The sequence below is a fragment of the Lagopus muta genome, chromosome 1 (genome assembly GCF_023343835.1).
Source record: "Lagopus muta isolate bLagMut1 chromosome 1, bLagMut1 primary, whole genome shotgun sequence".
Lineage (NCBI taxonomy): Eukaryota > Metazoa > Chordata > Aves > Galliformes > Phasianidae > Lagopus > Lagopus muta.
Genome location: NC_064433.1, coordinates 41,803,249 through 41,826,558, shown reverse-complemented (window position 1 = coordinate 41,826,558; position 23,310 = coordinate 41,803,249). Strand labels below are relative to the sequence as shown.

General features: G+C 33.8%; 2 protein-coding genes across 3 annotated transcripts in view; one reads left to right on the top strand and one right to left on the bottom strand.

Annotated features, from left to right (window-relative positions):
- MGAT4C (MGAT4 family member C) overlaps positions 1-23,310 on the top strand; it is a 287,399-nt gene that overhangs the window by 9,139 nt on the left and 254,950 nt on the right. The window lies entirely within an intron of this gene.
- LOC125688470 (uncharacterized) lies at positions 20,764-21,580 on the bottom strand. Its single transcript, XM_048934666.1, has 2 exons — positions 20,989-21,580; positions 20,764-20,907 (listed from the first exon to the last, which is right to left on the bottom strand). Exons 1-2 carry the CDS (start codon positions 21,578-21,580, stop codon positions 20,768-20,770), a joined length of 732 nt encoding a protein of 243 aa, XP_048790623.1. The 3' UTR covers positions 20,764-20,767.

The following is a 23,310-nucleotide window of genomic DNA, read 5'->3' as shown; positions in this document are numbered from 1 at the left end:
TAGTATTTCTTGCCATCCCTGGTTTCCATGTTTCATTTTAAAACTTACAAATGAAACTATGAACAATGGATCAGAAAGATCGTAATTTTCTATAAAGATACTAAGTGGAACATTTTTTATACAAATCTATATAACTACATTGACTGCCTTTTCTAGTTTACCAGTATTACAAGAAATAGATTACCAGGAATAGGAGGTGAACTCTTACTTGAATTTGAGGATCTTTTGGGAAAACAAAACCAGGAAATGATATTAACTTAAACATGGGAAAAGCTGTGTCTTTCAGTATAAGATTAATAAAATTCTGTGTGGTTTCCTGGTACTGATTCTCTTATCAGTCTGGCACAGAGAGATATACAGCTAGCTTCATGGCTAACTAAGGTGGAAAATATGAAAGAAATTGTGATTTTTCCAAAATATCTTACACTATAGTTTACCTTTTACTTGGAGAAGCACATAGGATAATTGCTTTGGAAATTTAAGCTTCTTAATTAACTTCCAAATTGCTCTCTTTTTCTCACCGATTGAGAGTCCTGTTAACCTTTGCAAAGATACCCTCCATTCAGTGCAGAGGTTTGCTGTGAGAAACAGAAAAAAGGTGTCACAACTCAATTTTAAATATCATTTTGGCAGGATGGAGGTCAGTGTATACACTCTCCAGAAGCTCACTAGAGAACTGCAGTTTAAATTGCAACTGGTTACCAAAGCTGGTTTAAGCATCACTGTCTTGTATAGCAATCTTCTCTAGACTCGTCTTTAGTAACACATCTGCTTTACACAACAGCACTGTTATTGGCTCATTGTCTTCAGTTGAACCCTTACAACACGAGGGGTGAATTAGTGTAAATGTAGCCTGCTGTTTGCTTAGTACTGTATTCACTGTGTGGAGAAAAGGGCTAGCTTTTTAGTCATTCACGCCATAATTGTAATTACTTGACATAGTTTTATTGAGCAAAATTTAGTCCAAGTTTTTTGATCTGAAAATGCTCTTTTCAGATATTCAAGAGATGAACAAATCTTATACAGGAAGAGTTTAATTACCAAATTAGTAGTCATGGATTTAATGAAGACCAGTGCTGCCTAAAAACAAGTTATAGGTTTTAACAACATGCGTTTATCAACTAATGTCTGTACTGTTTCCAGAATACTGAGAAGAATGGAGAATATCTTGATGAAAATTTGTACAATGAGAAAAGAATGTCAGTAGGATACTGCCTAATCAATAACAACAGAGAAGACAAAATATTTTCCACCCGATACTTGACCCATTTGCTCCAATTGTCACTGTTGGAGTAGATAGGATATTCTGTTTAGAATAAAATATCTGCCACAGTTTGTATGCATATTACTTGATTACTAACAGAACATGGTCATAAAACTGATATATTCCATTACTTTGTCATATTTTGTCAATTTGAATTTACTTAGAATCTGTGCTATGTTGAATGATGTGATACCACATCATTCCAATTCCACACATACTGATGATCTGGTACACATCATACAACATAAATTGGCGTAATATAATTTAGCAGGTCAGAAAAGTACAACAAACAAAACTGTGTCCATGATGAGATTCATGTAGCTTATTTAGCAAATGTGAATTTTTTTTTTTTTTTTTTGCTGCAGAATAAAAGTATGTTTCAAATTATTTCTAGAGAAATACCCATATTCCTTCTTGAAACCAAAACAAAGGAAATGCAGTAGAAAAAACCACAAAGTTATTCCATTTGCCATGCAGCAGCTATATTTATTTTTTTGTCCATATAAATGAGAGAAAAGTGATACTCAAAAACCAGGAAAAAACCATATATATTATTTCAAGTGATCTTTTGCACGATTAGCTTCAGGGAAATTACTAGAAGAGATACAACAATCAGAATATATATGAATATTTATTTAAAGAAAAACCATTTACTACATGTGTATGATATAGTCCAAAAGTAAAACTCACACTGAGCTTTTAAATGAAGTAGTCTTCTAGCTCTTCTGCAGTGTAACTCTTTATAGAGGCCAGTCAAAAAGTAATTTGTGATAAAATATTAAGTAATAACAATTAATGTCAAGGTTGTGTTTTTAAAGCTGTCTCATAAAAAGTTATTGTCTATTTGAAATATAAAAATGAAATTTAACAATGAAAATTCTCTAATTTTGCTTTAACCGTTTCACATAATTGCTGAAAGGTACTGGGATTTTTGTATCTACTGCTAATATATCTCTGATATCTACTACTGCTTATATACCTTACTGCACTGTGTAGGAAGAAGAATCAAAATACTTCAGAATTTTTTTTTCTTTTTTAATATATGTATTTGGATATATTCTTACTCAGATATAAGTATCTGTTCTAGTAAGTAATTTCCCACACATAATTATACATTAAAGTAGACTCTAGATCTTCTTCTTTATCAGCCTTCAGTCTTATTTGTTTAAAAGTTGAGCTGTAGTCACTTCAGGCATGGTGAACCAGTACCCTTTATGCCTTCCTTGCAAAGATGTTTCTCAGCTAATTGATGGTCAGTGTGTATATTGGTACCTGTTGTTCTTCTTCCTTAGGATTTTTTGTTTGTTTGTTTGTTTGTGGGACCTTTATGTAGTTCCTGTCTGCATATTCCTCCAGATTTTCAAGTTGCCCTTCGACTGGCAACTCAGACTGAAGGTAGTCTGTCCTGTCATCCTGGTTGTCAATGAAAATAATTAAGAAAATAATAGTAATAATAATAACAAAATTGGCTCCATCATCTGCCACTAGTGAATGATGGCAAGCCAAACCAGTAAAGGCTGACATGAAATTTTTCCATATTGTTTGCTATCAGGTCTTTCCATTCAGTCTGTTCCTTTACCCTTATCTTCATTTTATTGATGCTACAATATGTTTTATTGATGTTACAATGTTGATGTTACAGTACGATGTTTTCTTATTGACCAGCATTTCCCTCACAAGATTCACATGTGCAGGTGTTTTTTGGCTGCACATGTGAACACTGAATGTTCCCCTAGTGTCCTGGCATTACTTTTACTTTTACTTTTCTTTTTTTTTTTTTTTTTTTTTAATATATTTTTAATGCTTTTTATGTTTATCTTTTGATGGAAGCATTGTTCACCTGTATAGGCATCTTGTCTCTTTTTTTTTCCTTACCTGCCATTTTTGGAATATTGGAATAGACTTATCAGCACAGAGGAGGTGATCTTTGAGAATCAACCAGCTGTGTGTGATTTATATTCGTGATCTATGTTAACTGTTAGCTAAAAGACAACTTTTTCAGATTGTCTAAAAACAGTTTTTTGTCTTGAATCAAAATATATTTTATAATATGCTTTGAATAGTGATACACAGTGGCAGTATGAAGAGAAAAGAACTATTTAAAAATACTGATTTCTCTGCAAGTGATGACAAATTATAATCAGCTGAGATCACATGCAGAGTAACAACCTCCTTAACTGAATTAAAGCTGTCTACATAAATCACTCTAAAAGTAATGCCCCCTATTTATTTCCATGGAAACTACAGCAGATATAAGGAACAGCACAGCACAGTTTGATAGGTAACATTCTCAACTATGAAATGCTGTTGTTCAATATAGTCACCACTATTCGTTATGTTTTTGTCAGTGATGAGCAAGAGCCTTTATGCCACACTCCTGTCTTCAAGGCAGTCAAGAACATGGCTTGTCTGTCACTGCCACTGCTGAAATGCTCCACTTACCTCCCCATTGTGCTCATATTCACTGTTTGGTCTCCATAAACATCTTTTCAGTATGGAAGAATTCAGTGACGCACCTTTTCTTCATGCACACCTCTAAGCCAGATGCCATTTTTTCGTACTGCCCCTCTGCTACCATCTGTGCCACAGTAACAAAATGTAACAGAATGTTAATAGGAAGGTTCAGCCTCTACTGTCATACCGCCAACATCTGCTTCTAATGTCATAGGCCAAAGTAATAAAACAGGAGGCATTAAATTTAGAGCAGTCCTCATATAAATGCTTTCACCAAGCTTAGGCATTCTGAAAATGGACTAGATGATTCTGGAAATAAGGGAAAAAGTATGGATTTCAGAAATAGCTGTAAACAACATCCTTGATCCTAGAATCAAATTACTGAGAACATAAAATTTCATTAATCAGTTTTAAATAATGTGGTGATTCCTTTTTTTTTTTTTTTTTTTTTTTTTCTTCTAGAAGTGCATGGGAAGAGTAGGAAAAGGAAGAATTATATTTTCTTAACCTGATACATCATTATCCCATCTTATTTTTGTTATTTTTATTGAATTCCAAACAAATTGCTTAGTGTTTATATAATGTTTACTAAGTGTGAAAAAGGACAAAATATTTGCTGAGAAGTTTATTATTAAAGTAGTTGCTGTGTGGTTTAAAGTTTGTGAATTTTCTGATCTTTAGCACGCACTAAACTCATAGTTAGGTGCTCTATACACAGATAACCTTACTGTGTTATTTTGGCTCAAAGAGGCTGAGAAGAGCTAGAATCTTCTCTGTGCTGAATTGTGGATAAGCAGGTGCAGTGTGGGTTTTTTTTCAGGATAACAACTCTTGCATAAAAATGCTCATATCAGGGAGTGTCTGATGGTAATAACTCACAAGGACTACTGTAGAGGTGTTATGTGTGAATTTAGCAATTATTTATTAGACATTTCACATTCAAATCAAATTCCAAAATTTCTATTCTCCCCAGATTGTTTTAATTCATGGATATATCTGCTGATAATGGTATGGCAGAAAAATCTTCATGCTTAAGGACAAAGACCCTAGCTTTTCGTTTGTTAGTTTGTTTCTTTTTATTAAGAACAAAAATTTGATCATACTTCTCTGAACTTCAAAGTGTTTTTGTTTTTTTCAGTAAGGCTTTTCAATCAGTAGGAGTATTTCTGATCCCTCCTTGAATTTCTTCAAGTTACTAAACTTTATCAGAAATTTTATGTCATTACTGCCATTCGTCTCTGGTCTTGGCTTTGTGTAATCTGCAATTATGGCTATTGCAAAAGAATTTTGTGCCTGGTTGCTTTGCGATATTTTTTATTTCCCATGAAGATTTTTTTCTTCCTTAATTTATCAAAAATAAATATCTGTAAATTATCTGAACATGTTCTGAATGGAAAAAATATATATATATATTTTCATTTAAAATGATTTCCACAGCAGGGCAGCTACTAATGTCTTTATTCAAAATTTATCAGATGAAAACTTATTTTCAATTCTGCTGAAGTCTCTACACTTCAAAGCATATTTTTATCTCAGAATGACTTCTATCAGTTTGAATGCTGCTCAGCAGCCTTCTTAGTTATAATTCAGATCATCTTTTGGATTCACAACATTTTCAGGGATTTTATTATTATTATTATAATTATTGAGCTTTTTGAGAAATGGGGATCCAATATTGATTCTATGCATAATTGATTTTATTTGCACATTTGTCCTAGTTGCTTCAATAATAGACAATTCATTATTTTAAGAAATTCCTGAATTTATAAGAGATAGTGAATCAGTAGAACTATAATTTTGGTGATGGTTAACTTTTTTAAGACTCTTTTGTGGCCTCAAATGTTAACATGATGCATAGATTCTGTTTTTTCTTCATTAAATGCACGTTACATTGCAAGTATGGGCTGGCTCTGAAAACAGAACAAGGCCTGATAGGAAAAAACGAAATTATATCCAAGTTGCAGCCTAAAATAATTCTACCAATACTGAACTCACGTGGTACATTTTTATGCCACAGTTAAGTTTATTGACAACCCTATAACATGGATTTACAATTCTATGTTATAGGGTCTCTGTTCCTATTTAGCAGAATTACACTGTAAGTAGAGCACAGGCTATATTTTGAAGTTATTTCTGCTCCTCCACTGTCCTCAAATGCAGCTACTTAATTAGAAAAAGTTCTGTCTTTGTGGTGCTAATAGGTACCCCATTATCACATAGTGTGTTCATTAACAGCTTATTCTACAATAGTTTTTGGTTAATAGGATATAGCTGAGTAGTAGAGAGAAAGACTCCCCTTCAAGCTGTGCTTGTGTTGAGAATTCCCAACGATGAGAAGAGATGCTGGAGTAATGTGGTACTATGGTTCTGAAAAATCCAATGAGAAAAATTCCAAAATGAATACAGCTGGAAGATTCCTCAAAGTAGCAGAGTAGTGTACCTTAAATATAAGACAGCCTTTTGTGGAAACTGGATAGAATGGGTCTTTCCTCCCCATAAGTCAAAGAAAGCTGCTGAATTGGAAAGAAAGACTCAAAGCGAGGACATCTCTTCCTCCATTATGGTGGTGAAGGAAGAATTACTTTTGAAGTATTTTATTTAATGTCTTAACCAGGAGATCCAAGTTTTTTTTTTCTGTTTACAAATTTGTCTTCTTCACTATCACTTTTTGTAACGTTCTTTGAAACAATACAAATGCAGATTTTCTAAACATTTTACTGCTTTCTTTTACATTTGTTCCTGTTATTGTCTTTATTGTTATTATTATTGTCTTTATTAGGTTCATATTATGCAAAACAAGGGGACTTGGTGAATATCACAGGCTTGTGGCTGACTCATAGCCCCATCACTTGTGCATGCAAAATTTTATTTGTTCAGTGCTGCTTAGATCACTGAAACATAAAACTCTTGATGACTAACATAGAACAGAATTTTTAAGTAGCGCATGTAGAGGAAGCATTCTCCCTGACTATAAATCTACTTGAAAATTGAAAATCTTGTGTACACTGGAAGAAAATAAAGAACTTGGTTTTGGTAAGTGGACTCTTTCAAACTTCTGTCAGTAAATGTGTTTTTAATCTGAGTCACAGAAAAACAGGAAACTTTTTCAAAAGCATGCTAGCTAGGAATTTCTCTCTCTCTTTTTTTTCTTTCTTTCTTTTTTTTTTTTTTTTTTTTTTTTTTTTCCCCAGGGTTTCTATTCTAAAAAATAAATAACTAAATGACTGAAAGTCATTTTCTTAACTAACCTAAGGCTGAAACTCTCTTTTTACTTTCTCATAAAAAAAAAACTTTCCAAGGGCTATTGTGGTTTAAAAGATTTTGCTGGGACAAGCTTGATTCTAGAATATATCTTTTATAGACTATTTTTAACTCAAGACTATGTACTATTTAAAATAAATGCAAAGTCTTTCCACTTTTGTTTTTCTAAGGAGACTTTACATTTTCTTAATTTGTTTTCTGTTTTCTAATTTTATTTCCATTTTTCTTATCGATACTTGTATATATAACAGAAATATGAATGCTGGCTTCAAGAGTAACCTGTTTCTGGTTCAAAGTAACTTAATATTATTCATTGTTTATCAGTTTAGCCTTGCTCCAAAAACAGAGAGAAAGATCAAAGACGAAATCATGAGAGCTTAAAACATTTCCTGTTAGAAGTAATTTAAAAGATAGTACAGGCTGATAAAGAAACATTAAAAGTATGCCATACAAGAACATTAATGTGCTTCTGCAGTCAACAGAAATAACTGTAACAAGACCTTTGCTACTAAGAGAAAATGCTACCAAATTTTGTGTGCACAATACAGAAACCTTTATTCCTTTATTTCTGTTAAACTGAACCTGCCAGAAGAAATGCATTTTAAATAGTATCTATTTGACAATTTCTTATGAATTAAAGTCTTATTGCATTGTCTTTTTTTTATGTGGTAGTTGCTTATTTCTTCATTATTTGATATTTAACAGTTAATGTTCAAGTTCTCTATGTAGCAAGGTAGTTGACTCAACTCGCAAGTTATAAATGCAGATTTTCAGAAGATTAAACATTAGGTTAAAAAGCATGACAAAACCCCCCTCAAATGATCATGATCTGGATTCACTGAAGATAGATTTATTAGATAAGATGATGTGTGCAGTATACATTAGATATAAACTTACTTCTACTAGCCTAAGCAAAAATCTAAAGTCTGAAGCTGCAGGACTACTATTTCATAATTTTGGGAGAAAAAAACAAGAGAAACCTTATTATTTTGCTGATTAGCTAAGCATCACTTTTTAAATGGAATCTCTAAAGGAATCTTTTTAGTGGAGGAATGTTATTGAAAAATGAGTTTTAAGTTTACAGAATAAGCTGCTGTTCTCCAATGTAGCTTTTTAAAATATGATTCTGATTTGAAATTAGCCCAGTGTAAGATTAGATTTCAGTACAGGACTGACAGAAGTTAAAAGAGATTTTTAATAATTTGTGGTGGAGGTAGCAAATGCATATTGATGATCCTGAGAAATGCCACTATGACTGAGATTTGAAGAATGATGAATCATTCTCTTTTCAGAACTTTAGAGAGTAGTGGCATAGTTAGGTAACTTTTTCCATGTACTTAAAAATGCTGGTTGCATTTTTGGTGATTTTTTTTTTTAATAAGTCATTGTTAGAATATTCTAGCTTTAGATTACAGTAAAGCCCTGAATCTAAAGTAGCCTGGTTTGTTTTTTGCTGTGCTGCTCTTTTGTTTCTATCTTTTTTTTTTCTTTTTACCTCATGAATGAAGTAAATAGAATGAAAAATTTTAAATTTCATGGTGGTGTATTTCAAAGACTATTGAATGTGTCATGAGATTCATTTTCTTAGTAAAGATTTCAATTATGTTTTCAATTTTAATTCCTTTCTGTAGCATCTCTTAGTTTCATTGTAATAATGTTCATTATCAGCTTTCAAACATATAGAGCAACTTATTTCCACAGAAATAACAAAATCTGTGGCTGTTGAACATCTATGAAAACTAAATTATATCTAATCGTTAAAAAGAACTTTTAATTTTATATAATATTCACAAGACACCTGATGCAGCAGCCATGATTTAATATCCTTTGTCTTACATGTCTGATTACACAAAATCCTTTCAGTCACGCTCAGGTTGAATTACCTCTTAATCAGAAGTATACCTCTGCTTTACTCTAACATCATTTTTTCTCATTTTTTTAATTCTAATGTTTCCTAGGAATGATCTCACTTCTTGGTTAGTATGTAATTCTATTTATTTGTTTGTTTGTTTGTTTGTTTATTCTGATATGTAGTATTTTGTCATTTTCTCAGTAAGCAACTATTCAGTTCCCAGTAGTGAATACTTTGCAGTATGATGAAGAACTGTTGAAATGAATATCTGAAATAGGAAAAACTTTCACGTCTCTCTCAGCAGACCTACACTTACATTAAATTATTGACCTTGTTCTATTACTCTGTGATGTTATCTATACCTAATATATTCTGGCAGGAAAAAAAAAAGTGAAAGAGAAAATTTAAATTTCAAGCTGTGAAATATCTGGAGTATATTAAAATAATTTCTTAAAAAAAAAAAAAAAAAATAGCCCAAAGGGAGGTCTTTAACCTGGTATTTCATGGTCTCCTTGGCAGGCGGATAAAAAGGATTATTTTAAATATCAGTTTATTTTCACTGGAAAGTGGTAAGTGTAAGTTTAATTTTAGTTTTTTTTTAATAACAAATACGGAAAAGCATGTTGCTATACCTCAGGTTTAAGTGAAATTCAACTGAAAAAAAGAACGAAAGCAGATATCTTTTAAAATGATCTAACAAATGCAAATATTTAAATATTTTTAAACAATTTTTAAATTTAAAATGTTTTATTAATGTTTGGGACAAAGATTTGATTTTTTGTTTCTCTTATCCCATTTTCCATGTTAGCAGAAGCAAAACAGGTTTGCATAGTGCTGCATAAGAGAGAAGGAAACAGGAAATATTTACAGCATTTATTATCACAGAAAATCTTTCTTATATTAATCATAAAAGTAAAAGAAAAAAAAGCACAATGATTTTCAGTAGATATTATTGTGTTTTGTTTGACTTTTACAAAGAAATGGAATAGTGGGTAGGGTTCAGGGTAAGGATTTCTGTTTTGTTTAGCTTAACTTAAAGGTGGAACTTAAAGTCATTTATCAAAATCAGACCAAATTTCCCATCTTCAAAATCAGCTCCTTTCCACAGTATTATTTTTGGCCTTGATAAACAAGAGGCAGTCAGCACTGTTTAACAGTCTAAACATGTTTTTATTGACCCAGTGAGAAATACTGAGCTATTTGACATCTGAAAATTCAAGGTACATGTGTCTTAATTTTAAGTGTTTGTATCCTTACATCTCTCTTCTGCTTGCCCTGGCTCGATTGGTTTCTTCAAAAAGATGTTATTTAACATGATAGGAATGGTGAAAGTGAGTTTATTGGTTCTGTACTTCTATACTTCTGTAATTTGAGTTGCATTACATGAGCTCCTGTGATGACAGAACTACACATTATTTAAAAGGTCCTGTACCTTCCCAGGTGATAACATACAAGCTCATTAAGCATACTTTTCTGGTGAAATGATTCTTTTTCAATCTCAGAATAGATTCAGACTTACTGTTTGGAACACAAGTAGTTATTACAATATTCAAAAGCCATATACATAGAATTGACTCATAATGACTCATGCTTCCCTACACAGAATAGTAAAGAGTAAAATGAAACTGTAGCAAAGAGGCTGAGACAGAAGAAAACAGAGCCTGAATTTCTTAGAAATGGACATGTAGACAGATATGTTGGGACCCGCACTGAAATGATGTAGAAAGTTTCAGTGTAACTTTTTAAAAGATGGAAAGTTGCTTTTATTTTGAAGCAAAATTGATTTCATTTATTCACAGTCACAATCAAAACCATAAACTCACAAGAACCAAAATAAGAATGTCTGTTCATCAGGCAGGCTGGAAAGTGTTTTAACTTCTCTGGAACGTGAAAGCTGATAAGCAAAAAATTAGAAGTCCATTCTTGAAGACAGAGAGGGGAGAAAGCTAATATTAAAATTGATAAATACTTGATATTTTTATGCCTGTATTGAATTATTATTGGTGCTTCCCTTTAAAGAGGGGGGAGATATGAGAAGAGCGTAACTATAATCCTCAAAGAATCCCCACCCAGTTTTGCTGTGAGATAAATCATGTTTTACTCAAAATATCACATCCATGCTCATTAGCTTGTTCATTGTAATGTGTATACAGCAATAAAGTATATTATTTAAGTAAAAATCTGTTCCTGGCAAATTGACAAATGTAATTTAGAAGCTGTCTTTGCAATTATCTGAGCCACGATACAAAGAGATATTTCACCCGAACACCCCTAGTAGCTAGAGTATATGAATATTGTATTAGAAGTCTAGAAATCTCTGTTAATAATGAGTATCTTCAATGTCCATGAACAGCTTAAAATAATAATAATAATAATAATAAAAAGTAGATACTAGGTTATCTCAAATAACTCGGTCAAAATTTCCAATTGATCAGTTGCTCTGACTGAAAATACTGTATCAGGAGTCTTCCACCTATCAGGTAGTTAAGGAAAGGAACTGTGCCTTCTGATCTTGGAGTTTTTGCAGGGATGGTGGGAAAGATACTCATGGGAACCACAGCTTCCTCAGTGTGAGAATATTGCTGTGGTTTTCTTGTAGATAATTCTTGTTTTGAGTGACTCTTACTTGAATGAGGTGAAGACTCTTAACGTCCCTGTAGTGATCTAACAGAATATTTTCTTAATTCAGGAATGATCAGGTAACTACTTGCGATAGTAAGATGAGATGCATGGTAGAGGTCAAATTAGAGTTCAAATTACTAGCTAATTGAAATAACATACAAAATGCATTGTTTAAAGCAGGTAGCTACCAGACTGCAGCAGAAAAAATGGTCTTTATTGTTTTTGACACACTTGAACCCTGATGAAAATTTGATCATACTTTTAATAATTATGCTAAAATGTAACTAATCTGTAGGCAATAAAGTTTGATTTCTTTATTTATTGTAAGCAGACTTTACGACGCACAACTACATAAAGACAAACTTGCATTGTTGGATGGAAATTTCCATTATGGCAACTGACCTGCACTGATCAAGGAAGATCTGTATTAAACAGGTTTTCAGTAAAGAAGGCCTTAAAGTTATATTCTTTGTCTCTGAAGCTTAATGAAGAAGTGAGACTGAATTTCACATTACAACTTGTAATACTTCTACATGGTTACTTTTCAGGGATAATTTTTGTATCTAATGGCATTCATGAAATATAGATGTGGACATGATAACTCTTGACTTCTGTTCTTGATTATCTTTTAAATAACCATAATCTTAAGAAAGCATAAAATCAATTGCTTTACTATTTATCTATCAAACTGATCAGTTATTTTTTTATGTTTTCACATATATAATCTTAATACCTGGAATTAAGAGTATTTTGTAACTTTTGGCTTTTCTCAACATACATGAACAAGTGTTTTTTGCAGGAGCACATCTGCTTACAGCATATGTTTTGTTCTCTCTTTCAATATACTTTCTATTCTTCCTTCACCTCTTTCCTGTCTGTCTTTACTTTTTATATATATATGTGTGTGTATATATATATATGATTTTATATTTTATTTTTAAGAAAACAAGTAAGAAGATCAACTAAATGATTTTTTTTCCATTTACTACTTCTGTTCAGGATTTGCAGTGGAGATAAAGTTTATAACAGTCACATCATCTAAGCAAATTAGCTGCCAGAAGGCGAATCTTTATCTTTTTTTCTCTAACTAGTGATTCAGAAGATGCTCTTCATTATAATTGTCAAGAAGGGAGTGGTTTCTTTCTCTACTAAGTAGAGAAGATATTTGCTAAGATCTTTAAAGTATCTATATGCCTGAACTAAGATAATTTGTGTTCATCCTTCAACTGTTTTAGAGGCAGCACTAGGTATTGTACCACTTTCTCAAGCTCTGCTGTAGCACAGAGTAGGGAGGGTGGAAGAAGGAACAGAGAGAACTGAAACACTGGATCACTGATCATTCATTCATAACTGCTAATACATACATTACATGTTTTTGGCTGCTATTGGATAGGTCTCTGTGAGAACTGCCTTAAAGACAGTAAGTTGAATAAGGTTTGAATCCCTCCCCCTCAATGGAGCTTTAGTTCAGAATCTTGTTTAGCACAATACTTACCTTAGCACAATACTATATTTCAATTCAACAAGTGCATCACATGCTCAGCAGAGCCCTCAAAGCAAATCACGAATAGTGTGGATAGGAAAAGGCCACATCACCTGGAGGAAAGCCAAAGAACAGCTTCTGATCTTGTTTTTGCTTATCAGTGTAGATATAGAAGAAAAATTATTTCCTTCTTTCTCTCTTTGATTATTGTGTACAGATACACAGTCATAGCCTGGCAAGCATGATCACAGTCCCAACACATTCAAAAATGTCTTTTAGAGTTAAAAGTCAACTCTGTCTTCTGGCTTAATTTATACTTTAGGTACGTCGTATCAGAATTGCTTAATAATGAGGGGTTTTCATTGTTTGGATTTGTACATTTAGGTTGGTTTTTTTTTTTTTTCTTTTTTTTTTTTTTTCTTTTTGTGAAATAATTGATGTTTTGAACATAATATTTTAATATATATAAGTTCTGAATTTATTTATTTATTTATTTTTCCTAAGACTGGTAGAAACATAACATGAAAAGAAATTCAGCTTTCTGCAAGAAAAGCTTTCCTAAGTACAAAAGTCCTGCAGGGAGCTACTGAAGTGTCCAGGCATAAGGGAACCTATGAAGAGTGGAACCACAGCTAGTAAATGTAAAATAAAATTAAGAATAGAACCATAATCTTGTTATACAATAGAAAAGTTTGTGAAACACTAATATCCATTTATTGTTAGAAAAATGTTGCTACACTGGCAGAATAGGTCCAATGAGTTTGTTCTTTTGACTATAATATATTGAAATTATTTCAGAAAGTAAGTCCTTCACATACAGAAACTTGTGACATGTCTCTCGACTTTTATAGATCTCTCCAATACAAACTTAAACAATTTTAAAAAGTTGACATCAATGTTTCTTATCACCTTCACTGGATTTTTCAAATGGGTAAATGCAAATTTTACTGGAGATTCATTGTGGCCTGACAAATTTTTGAACCTAACACAAATCTTTTGCTTGTCTTCATTGGTGAAGGGTGATTAAGATAGAAAAAGTAACAAAAATAAGAATATTTAGTCTCTTTTTTTTTGTGTGTGATATATTTCAACTACAAATATCAGAGAAATTAAACATATGTTTTGATGCAATGTATATTTTCTATTTGGTATTGAAGTCCTAAAAGGATTAAACAGATCACGTTCAGAATTTTGTGATTTCAGCTGGCTTTGACTCAACTTTCGTATTGTAATTTCTAGCCCTATGCTTAGAACGTTTTTGCAAAACAGACTAATTCCTTATTTTTTTGAATATATTTATACCACTAAGAGCCCACCGCAAAATTTTAATTCTGGCCCTTCTAACACAAAATCACTGAGACTTCACTGTTATTTGCATAATCTAGATGTGTGATAATTAAGCATTATATTTAAATTGTCTTATGAACTCCTCAAATTTCCTAACAATTAAATCCAGTATTTCAGCTTCACTTTTAGAAAAATATAGTAATTTATCTTAACTTATATAGTATGCATGTTGTAATTTTAACATGAGGTAGCACAGTTTATCTCACCGTTTCCCACTCCAGGTGACTGTGGCTGCATGAGTGGTCATTTCTAATTGAATAATGAATTAGTTCTGCGAAGTAAGTCTTCCTGAAAGTCTTTTATCCCTGTGTGATGTTCAACTCTGTTGCCAATTGAATTATACATTATAGTTCAATATGTCCTTGTTTGTTTGTTTTAATTTTCACCTTGCATCACAAGTTGGTCTGTTGTTTTTCTGTTGTTTTTTTTTTTTTTTTTTGTCCCCCCTACTTTTTTCTCTTCCATGAATTTGTACCAGATTATAATTTTAGTTAAAAAGATACATGTGCTTTAAAATTTAAGGAATATATTTCCTCAATATTTGCTTCAGGAGTGCCCGAAGAATCTTTGATTTTTCTAAGATATGTAAATTCTAAATGTGCCTGTACGCACCTGCACAGACTCTACATATCTGCTGTTTAAATAATAAAACTGGATGCAATATCTTCTAAATGCTCAACAATATTTTTGAACACTGATAAATAACTTAAGAACTCCTGAACAAAAGTCGAATTTGCTCTCCAGCAGTTTTTTCACATTTTTCTGACTTTAAAACACAAACTGCATTATGAAAATAAACGTAAGTTTCAAGTACCTGAAATGTTGTTCATTTGTTTGTTTATGTTTATCCTGTCTACTCAGATATGTGAAATCTAACTAGCCTACTTTTATCCACCTAATAATGTTAGCAAGTGAGGTCAGGAAACCTTTTTGTAAGAAGAAACAGAAGTCTAGTATGTCTTTAATATCATAAATAATATTGTTGATGAAGCTGCTTGCCAATGCTCTTTTCTCTGGACATGCTGTTTAGAAATTTGCAGTCTTGATCTTGTAATGGAGTGATAATTTAAGGCGGTGATAAAAAATGAAAAGAGACAGTCTTACCTTAGGTGAGATAGCAAATGGTTTTTCTGATTTGATCTAAACTAAGGAAAATTATAAGATAGTTCAGATTTGATTCACTGATAGAAAAAATTTTAATAGATTATCTGCATATTGTTATTTAACATATTTCAAATATCTATTTCCATTTGTTTTGTTATATTTTATGGCCTTGATACTCATCAACCTTGAATTGATTCCAGTTGAATTTATAAAACTTTGTTGCATTTGGAAAATATTATATGTCTTGATTTAATATAGATTACATTGTTCAGGAAGCATATAAATGTAGAAAGAAGTATATATTTTGTTAACATGCTCTTTAGTAAGATCTTCAAAATATCCAAGTGATCTAGATTAAACTTCTGTATAAGTGCTTTAAGACTATAAAGTTCAAATTTTGTTCTTGTGAAACCCTGAATCAGAATGTAAGTAATAGCCTCCAATTGAATGAGGAAAGCATTTTCTATAGTAATCTTTCATTTTTGCTCATCAACAACGATTTTCTGATGATATCTGTAAGTTAAAAAAAAAAGAAAGATAATGAATCTTGCACTAACTCTAAAGATCAAAAACGGATTAAAATACAGGTCAAAATTAAGAATTAGTGTAGCTAAGAACTAAAATTACATATCACACATGAAAATATTTATTTCATATGACTTTTTTTTTTTTCTTAAGGATGGAGTTAATAAATAGCTTATTTCCTCATCAACTTTTACTTAAAAATGGATAGTTTTGATCATGTAACTAAAGATTTCCTGAAAACAACTGTCCTTCAAATGACTTTTTACCTTTCTCCTCTAGCAATTCCCTGTGTCAGTGTTTTCTCTCCATGCTTTGAGATATGAAATCAGAAATAGAAATTAGAATATATTCCTGATGACTCTTGGTTTTCTTTCTTTTTTGTTTCTTACATTTCCATCTGATTCTATATAAATTGTTATATATGAATTAAAATTTATTTTTTTCAATAGTTTTTCATTTTTGTGATCATAATTTTTGAACTGTGTTTGAATTGTTGGACTCTGTGCTGAAGAAGGCAAAAGGAGGACTCTTAGAAACTCATGCAAATGCACACTTTCAGAACATTTATTCACGACGACATGCTAGTTGATTCAGCAACAAACCACAAACAACCACAACTCCAGTTGAAACACCATTCCTGAATAATTTTGCAAAATTATTCATCTGAGCAGACATACTGTTGGTAGATATTATACAAACACTCTTCCTTGATTTCTTCTTTAATTTGCCAGGCCAGTACCAGGTTCAGGACAGTGATATATGAAGTTCTGTAACTTCCATACTATTTTTTCTTGATATTGGAATTAGATATGTTCAGTGTTACCTGATTCGATTTCCTACTGCAAGTTTCAGTGATATGAAAACAGTAATACAAAAAAAGGAAAACTCTTCTTTATTACTTTAACGTAGTAGAATTAAGCAACAATAAATTCTGACACAATACAATATATCAGTTATACTATAGATCAGTGAGAATGAAACAGAAGATTTTGTATTTGGCAACTAGTTTATTTGTGTATCTTCTCTGATTCATACTCATGAATATATCTGTGAATAAAATATTATTTTCCTTCCATTCATATATCTTTGAAAATAAATTGTCAGCCTGGATATGATACTTGGTGATGATTATATCTCTTCATGTCATTTACTGTTACCAGAAGTTTACAAAATTCACACCTACTCTTTTGGCCTAAACCTGCACAGTACACATTTACCTCTGGTTTTGAACACTTCTGAGAGGCAGAGGATCTCCTCAGATAATTATACACATATTTTCTGGATTGATCCAAACATCATGATCTCTTTGACTTTCAGATTTTCATCTGCACAGTAGAACATAGGGACCTCTCTAACTCTTCACATTTTGTCTATTTCAGCTAGTTCACAGAAAGAAAACATAAAAAGACAAACAGCAAAACAAAGAAACTAATCAAACCAACCAACTGAAACAAACTACCAGGACATCAATATCAGCTGTATGATAAAACAGTAGGCCAACTAGCAAGGAGCATCTGACTGCTTTCTTTGTTTGCACTAGAGATATCAAAATGGGCACATGTACTTAAGGAAACACAGATCTTTGTTGCTTGCTTTGAGTGATTGTCTTTTGTGTATTGAATTTCAGTTTTCTTATAATATGTCTAGAAAGAAATATAGTTTTAAGATTATCATAATCCTTCTCTATGTCCTCTTACCCTTGTGATCCATATCTGTGATCTCTTAAGTTCAATGTATTACTCATCTATTACCAGCTCTATTTTTACTTCCTCTCCAGTTAACTCTGCAAATAAAAGACTTCTAGCTGTTTTAATTTTCTCTTCTGACAGCAAAAGACATATCTACATTATTAAAATGCCAGATATCTTTATAACCATTATCAATTACGGTAATTAATAGAAAATGGCTGTAGAATTTGCAAGGGAAAAAGCATTATTCTAAATCTTTGTTAATTCCTAATTGTCTATAAGCTACTGTTTCTCCCACACCCCACTTATTATTTGCCCTTTCATTTATTCATTGTTAATAAATATGCTTTAGCAAAGTTGATGCATAATTGCAGAGTACATCAGTTCAAAGTACAGAACTACTGGCCCTGTACTTCTCAAGTAGAGAAGAAAAGGAAATTTTCTTTCATAAAGAAAATTGCACTAATTAAGAATCTAAAAGGATGCGATCTACACAGTGATTATATACATATATATTTTATTAACCAAGACTACAGACCACGGATCTACAATGCAATATGACTGCTCTGAAAGTAATGCCTCTTATTTTATTATGTCAGCCCATGATTTCAGAGGTGGGTGTTGGTGGTATGAAAGTAGTGATATATTCCATTGAATTCTTTTGCCATGAGGTGCAGGTAACAGAAGAGGACCAGTCTGACAGAACGGCGTCTGATGTGAAAGAGAGTATGAAGTAAAAATGTGTCAATGAATTCCTCCATGAGGAAAAAATGCCCCATTGACATCTACCAATGCTTGCTAAACATTTATGGAGACCAGTCAGTAGAACGAGCCCAGTGAGGTGATGGGTAGTGTATTTCATCAGTGGTGTCTGTGGACCACTGCTGCAGGTGCAGATTTTTACAAGTAGGACATTCAGGCTCTTGTTCATTGCTGTTGACAATGTATAACGGTGATTATTTTGAAAGGTAGAGTTTTGTTGCTAAGAATTTGCTCTATCAAATAGATAGAGCTCTTTGTTGTGTTCTTTAGTGTGTTCTTTCTATCTTTTGTACTTTCTATGCAAATAAATAGGAGTCACTACTTTCAGAGCAGCCTACATGTTTTAAAAGTCAGAATATTCCTTGTGTTTCTCCTCCTTCTGAATGGAAGTTCAGTGTCTTGTGTCAAGAAAGTATTTACCATGTGTGGAGCTTTGTTAGTATTAATTGCAGGATTTTCATGACTTCACATCCTTGCTATCTAATGTGAATCACAGAATGGCCAGGGTTGGAAGGGACCTCAAGGATCATGAATCTCCAACCCCCCTGCCACATGCAGGGCCACCAACCTCCACGTTTAATGCTAAACCAGGCTGCCCAGGGCCCCATTCATCCCCTTGATCACCTCCAAGGATGGGCATCCGCAACCTCTCTGGGCAGCCTGTTCCAGTACCTCACCACTCTCTGGGTAAAGAATTTCCCCCTGATGTCCGACCTATATCTTCCCTCCCTCAACTTAAAACCATTTCCCCTCATCCTACACATATCAACCCTTTCAAAGGGTTGATTCCCCTCCCCTCTGTAGGCTCCCTTTAGGTATTGAAAGGCTGCAATGAGGTCACCCTGCAGCCTTCTTTTCTCCAGGCTGAACAAGCCCAGCTCCCTCAGCCTGTCCTCATAGGGGAGGTGCTCCAGTTCCCTGATCATCCTAGTGGCCCTCCTCTGGACCCTCTCCAACAGCTCATTTTCATATGGGTATGTCAATATTGTTTTAGCAATAATTAATTATGAAAAAAACTGTGAATTACTGCTTTCGGGACTGAATTCATAAATATAAATATGAAAATACAGAAGACCTTCAAAAAGTATACCTATTCAAATGTCAAAGGATTTCAAAGGGAAGATCCTTAGTTTAAGATTAATATTCTCTTAAGAATACTGTAAAATAAACCAATTATTTGCATTTAATTACCTGGATATTTTTTCTCATTATAATTTTTCTTCAAATTTTCAAATCTGAGAGCTTTTATAAGTCCAAGTTTCTTTTCTCTCTCTCTCTCTCTCTGTTTTGGTGTAGGAGAGAGAACACTTGATACATGATTGAACATATGTGTAAAAACAAGGGCACTTGAAAATCAGGGAAAGTCTCTCCCAATTTGTATGAAGAATAGCACAGCTCTTCATCTGGGGTTCATGCTTAGGACTATTTCTGACCTAAAGATTTCATGCATTAGCCAGAAGTGAATAAACATGCTTTTTTATCCATATTTTTTTTTTTCAAATTTTCATACACAGAAGCTTATAGAATATGTTTTCAGATGTCTTTAATTGCTCACGAGATGTCCAAAAGACATAGTAGGCAATATTATTAAAAGCAAAAGAAAATTACCTTTGCAGTGGTGAAACCTTGAATAGCTTTATTTTCTTTCAAAGTTTTTCAATAAAATTCAGTGATTTCTAATTATTGTTATATTGATGTATGTACAATTTCATTACAACTCAACTGTCTGTCTGGTCCCACCAGTATACTTTATCAAACCATACAACCGGAAAATTTACATAATTGCAAATAGTGAACTATTCCTATGCATAGAAGTATTTCTAAACCATATTTCTATTTTGATTTTGAACTTCATCTCAGTTTGGACAATCTTCCTTACATCACCTCTAAAAAATTACTATATTTCCGTTTTAGAAAATTTAACTAAAAGCTTTTTGATGACACTCCTGAGGGATATTTCAAATACCAAGCAATCAAAAAATTAGAAATCATAAACACTTAGATGGTCTCATGAGATCATCCAGTGATGCTGGTTTAATTGATATGACACAGAATAGAATGGGAAAGATCGTATGTTGCTGATTTAGAGGACTCCAAAAGTGATAAGAACAAAGCTAGTCTATTATGTTTGCAAAACTGGCTCTTGATGCTTAGTGAGCTAAAAGAAAACATCGTTAAAAAATCTAGTATACTATCCAGTTTGGATCAATGTAATCTTTTTAGTCAAGGCATTTGGCATCTCAAGATGGGCTCCAAGTAAAATACCATTTTTGTTTACAGATCCTCTATCCTCCTCCATTGTTTTCACATTCTCTATAGTTGTTTTCACTTATCAATGAATTTGTTTCCAGAGAGAGAACATAAGTTAGTCCCCTTCTGTCAGGGAAGAGGTGGTCCGGGAGCGCCTAGGCAACATCAATGTTCAGAAATCCATGGGACCCGATGGGATTCATCCACGGGTGCTGAAGGAGCTGGCAGAGGTGATTGCTGAACCGCTTTCTGTCATCTTTGAGAAGTCTTGGAAGACGGGGAAGGTGCCTGAAGACTGGAAGATAGCCAACGTCACCCCGGTCTTCAAAAAAGGCAAGAAGGAAGACCCAGGCAATTATAGGCCAGTCAGCCTCACCTCTGTCCCTGGAAAGGTGATGGAACAGCTTGTACTGGATGTCATCTCCAGACAACTGGAAGAAGAGGAGGTTATCAGGAGTAGTCAGCACGGGTTCACAAGGGGGAGGTCGTGCTTGACCAACCTGGTAGCCTTCTATGATGTTGTCTCTGGCTGGGTGGATATGGGGAGAGCAGTGGATGTAGTCTACCTTGATTTCAGCAAGGCATTTGATACTGTCCCCCATGACGTCCTTATAACAAAGCTGAGGAAGTGTGGGATAGATGAGTGGACAGTGAGGTGGGTTGAGAACTGGCTGACTGGCAGAGCACAGAAGGTCGTTGTTGGTGGTGCAGAGTCCGGTTGGAGGCCTGTAACTAGCGGTGTTCCTCAGGGGTCTGTGCTGGGTCCGGTCTTGTTCAACATCTTCATCAATGACCTTGATGAGGGGATAATGGCCACCCTCAGCAAGTTTGCCGATGATACGAAGTTGGGAGGATTGGCTGACATGCCTGAAGGCTGTGTTGCCATTCAGCAAGACCTGGATAGGCTGGAGAGCTGGGCAGAAAAAAAACGGATGAGGTTTAACAAAAGCAAGTGTAGAGTCTTGCATCTGGGGAGGAATAATTCCATGCATCAGTACAGGTTGGGGGATGACCTGCTGGAGGGGAGCTCTGCGGAAAGGGACCTGGGTGTCCTGGTGGACGACAGGTTGGCCATGAGCCAGCAGTGTGCCCTTGTGGCCAAAAAGGCCAATGGCTTACTGGGGTGCATTAAAAAGAGCGTGGCCAGCAGGTCAAAGGAGGTGATCCTCCCCCTCTACTCTGCCCTGGTAAGACCTCATCTGGAGTACTGTGTCCAGTTCTGGGCTCCCCAGTACAAAAAAGACAGGGATCTCTTGGAAAGAGTCCAGTGGAGGGCCACGAAGATGGTGAAGGGCCTGGAGCATCTCCCCTATGAGGAAAGGCTGAGTGAACTGGGTCTGTTCAGCCTTGAGAAAAGGAGACTGAGAGGGGACCTGATCCAGGTCTATAAATATCTAAGGTGTGGGGGGCAGAATGGTGAGGCCAGACTCTTTTCAGTGGTGAGTGGAGACAGGACAAGGGGAAACGGCTGGAAACTGCAGCATAGGAAGTTCCGCACAAACATGCGCAAGAACTTCTTTACAGTGAGGTGACGGAGCACTGGAACAGGCTGCCCAGGGAGGTGGTGGGGTCTCCTTCTCTGGAGATGTTCAAGACCTGCCTGGATGCCTACCTGTGCGACCTACTGTAGGGAACCTGCTTTGGCAGGGGGGTTGGACTCGATGATCTCTGGAGGTCCCTTCCAACCCCTACAATTCTGTGATTCTGTGATTCTGTGATTCTGTGATTCATTACAGAGAACTCATTACATACATTTCAGGGGAGGGGAGGGAGGGAAGAACAAATTTAAAAAAAAAAATAAAGAAGAAGCTATCCATTTTCAAGTTACAATCACCTCCATTTAGGGAGATTTGGTAAACTAAATGAAATTTCTATCAAATTATCGTTATCATTTTATCTACACTGAAAAAGGACATGATCATGATCATGAAAGTGGACTATCTCTCATATTAGAAGACTGACTTCTATATAGAACATTCACGAAGAGAATAAGTACAAACAATTCATGATATTTTGAAAAATGTTGGTTATTGATTAAAATTTGAGAAAAAAAGAATTTTGATTTCTATTCACTGAAAGATCATTCAGAAGGATGTAGGCTACTGAAGGATTCTTATTATTTAAGATTTTTGACATCACCATTAATTCGTTCTTTGAGGCAGGTAACTCATTAATGAAATATTTCCATCTTCTTAACTATTTGATCCACTCCTGTCCTTTTGTGATAAGAATACCTCTACAGCTGTATGTGGTAATTGCTTTTAAATTCAGTGATTTCTGTTATTTTGCATTCTTTTATAATAATAATAAAAATAACAGAAAGAAAAAATAATGACATTTTAAAAATAGCTTTACAAAGAGAAGATATACTACCAAACGTAGCAGTGTGCTACTTAATTTTTCTGTTCCTAGTTAAATTTTGTATAAATTATCCTAGCTGAATAAATATATACAATGGCATAACTTCAATATGATTATTTTTGTGTGTTTGTGACTGTAAATGTATGTTTAAGCTACTAGCAGTTTGCTTTTAATTTATGAAAGTGAAAAAGCAGTCCTCCTTCATAAGAACTTTTATAAGATTCTTCTGGGGTTATTACAGACTATTTCTACACAGTGTGTAAGAAGAATAAGAAATATTTTGATTGGGAGTTTGATTTTTTCCTATATTTACTTTACTGTAGCAATACTTCTTACA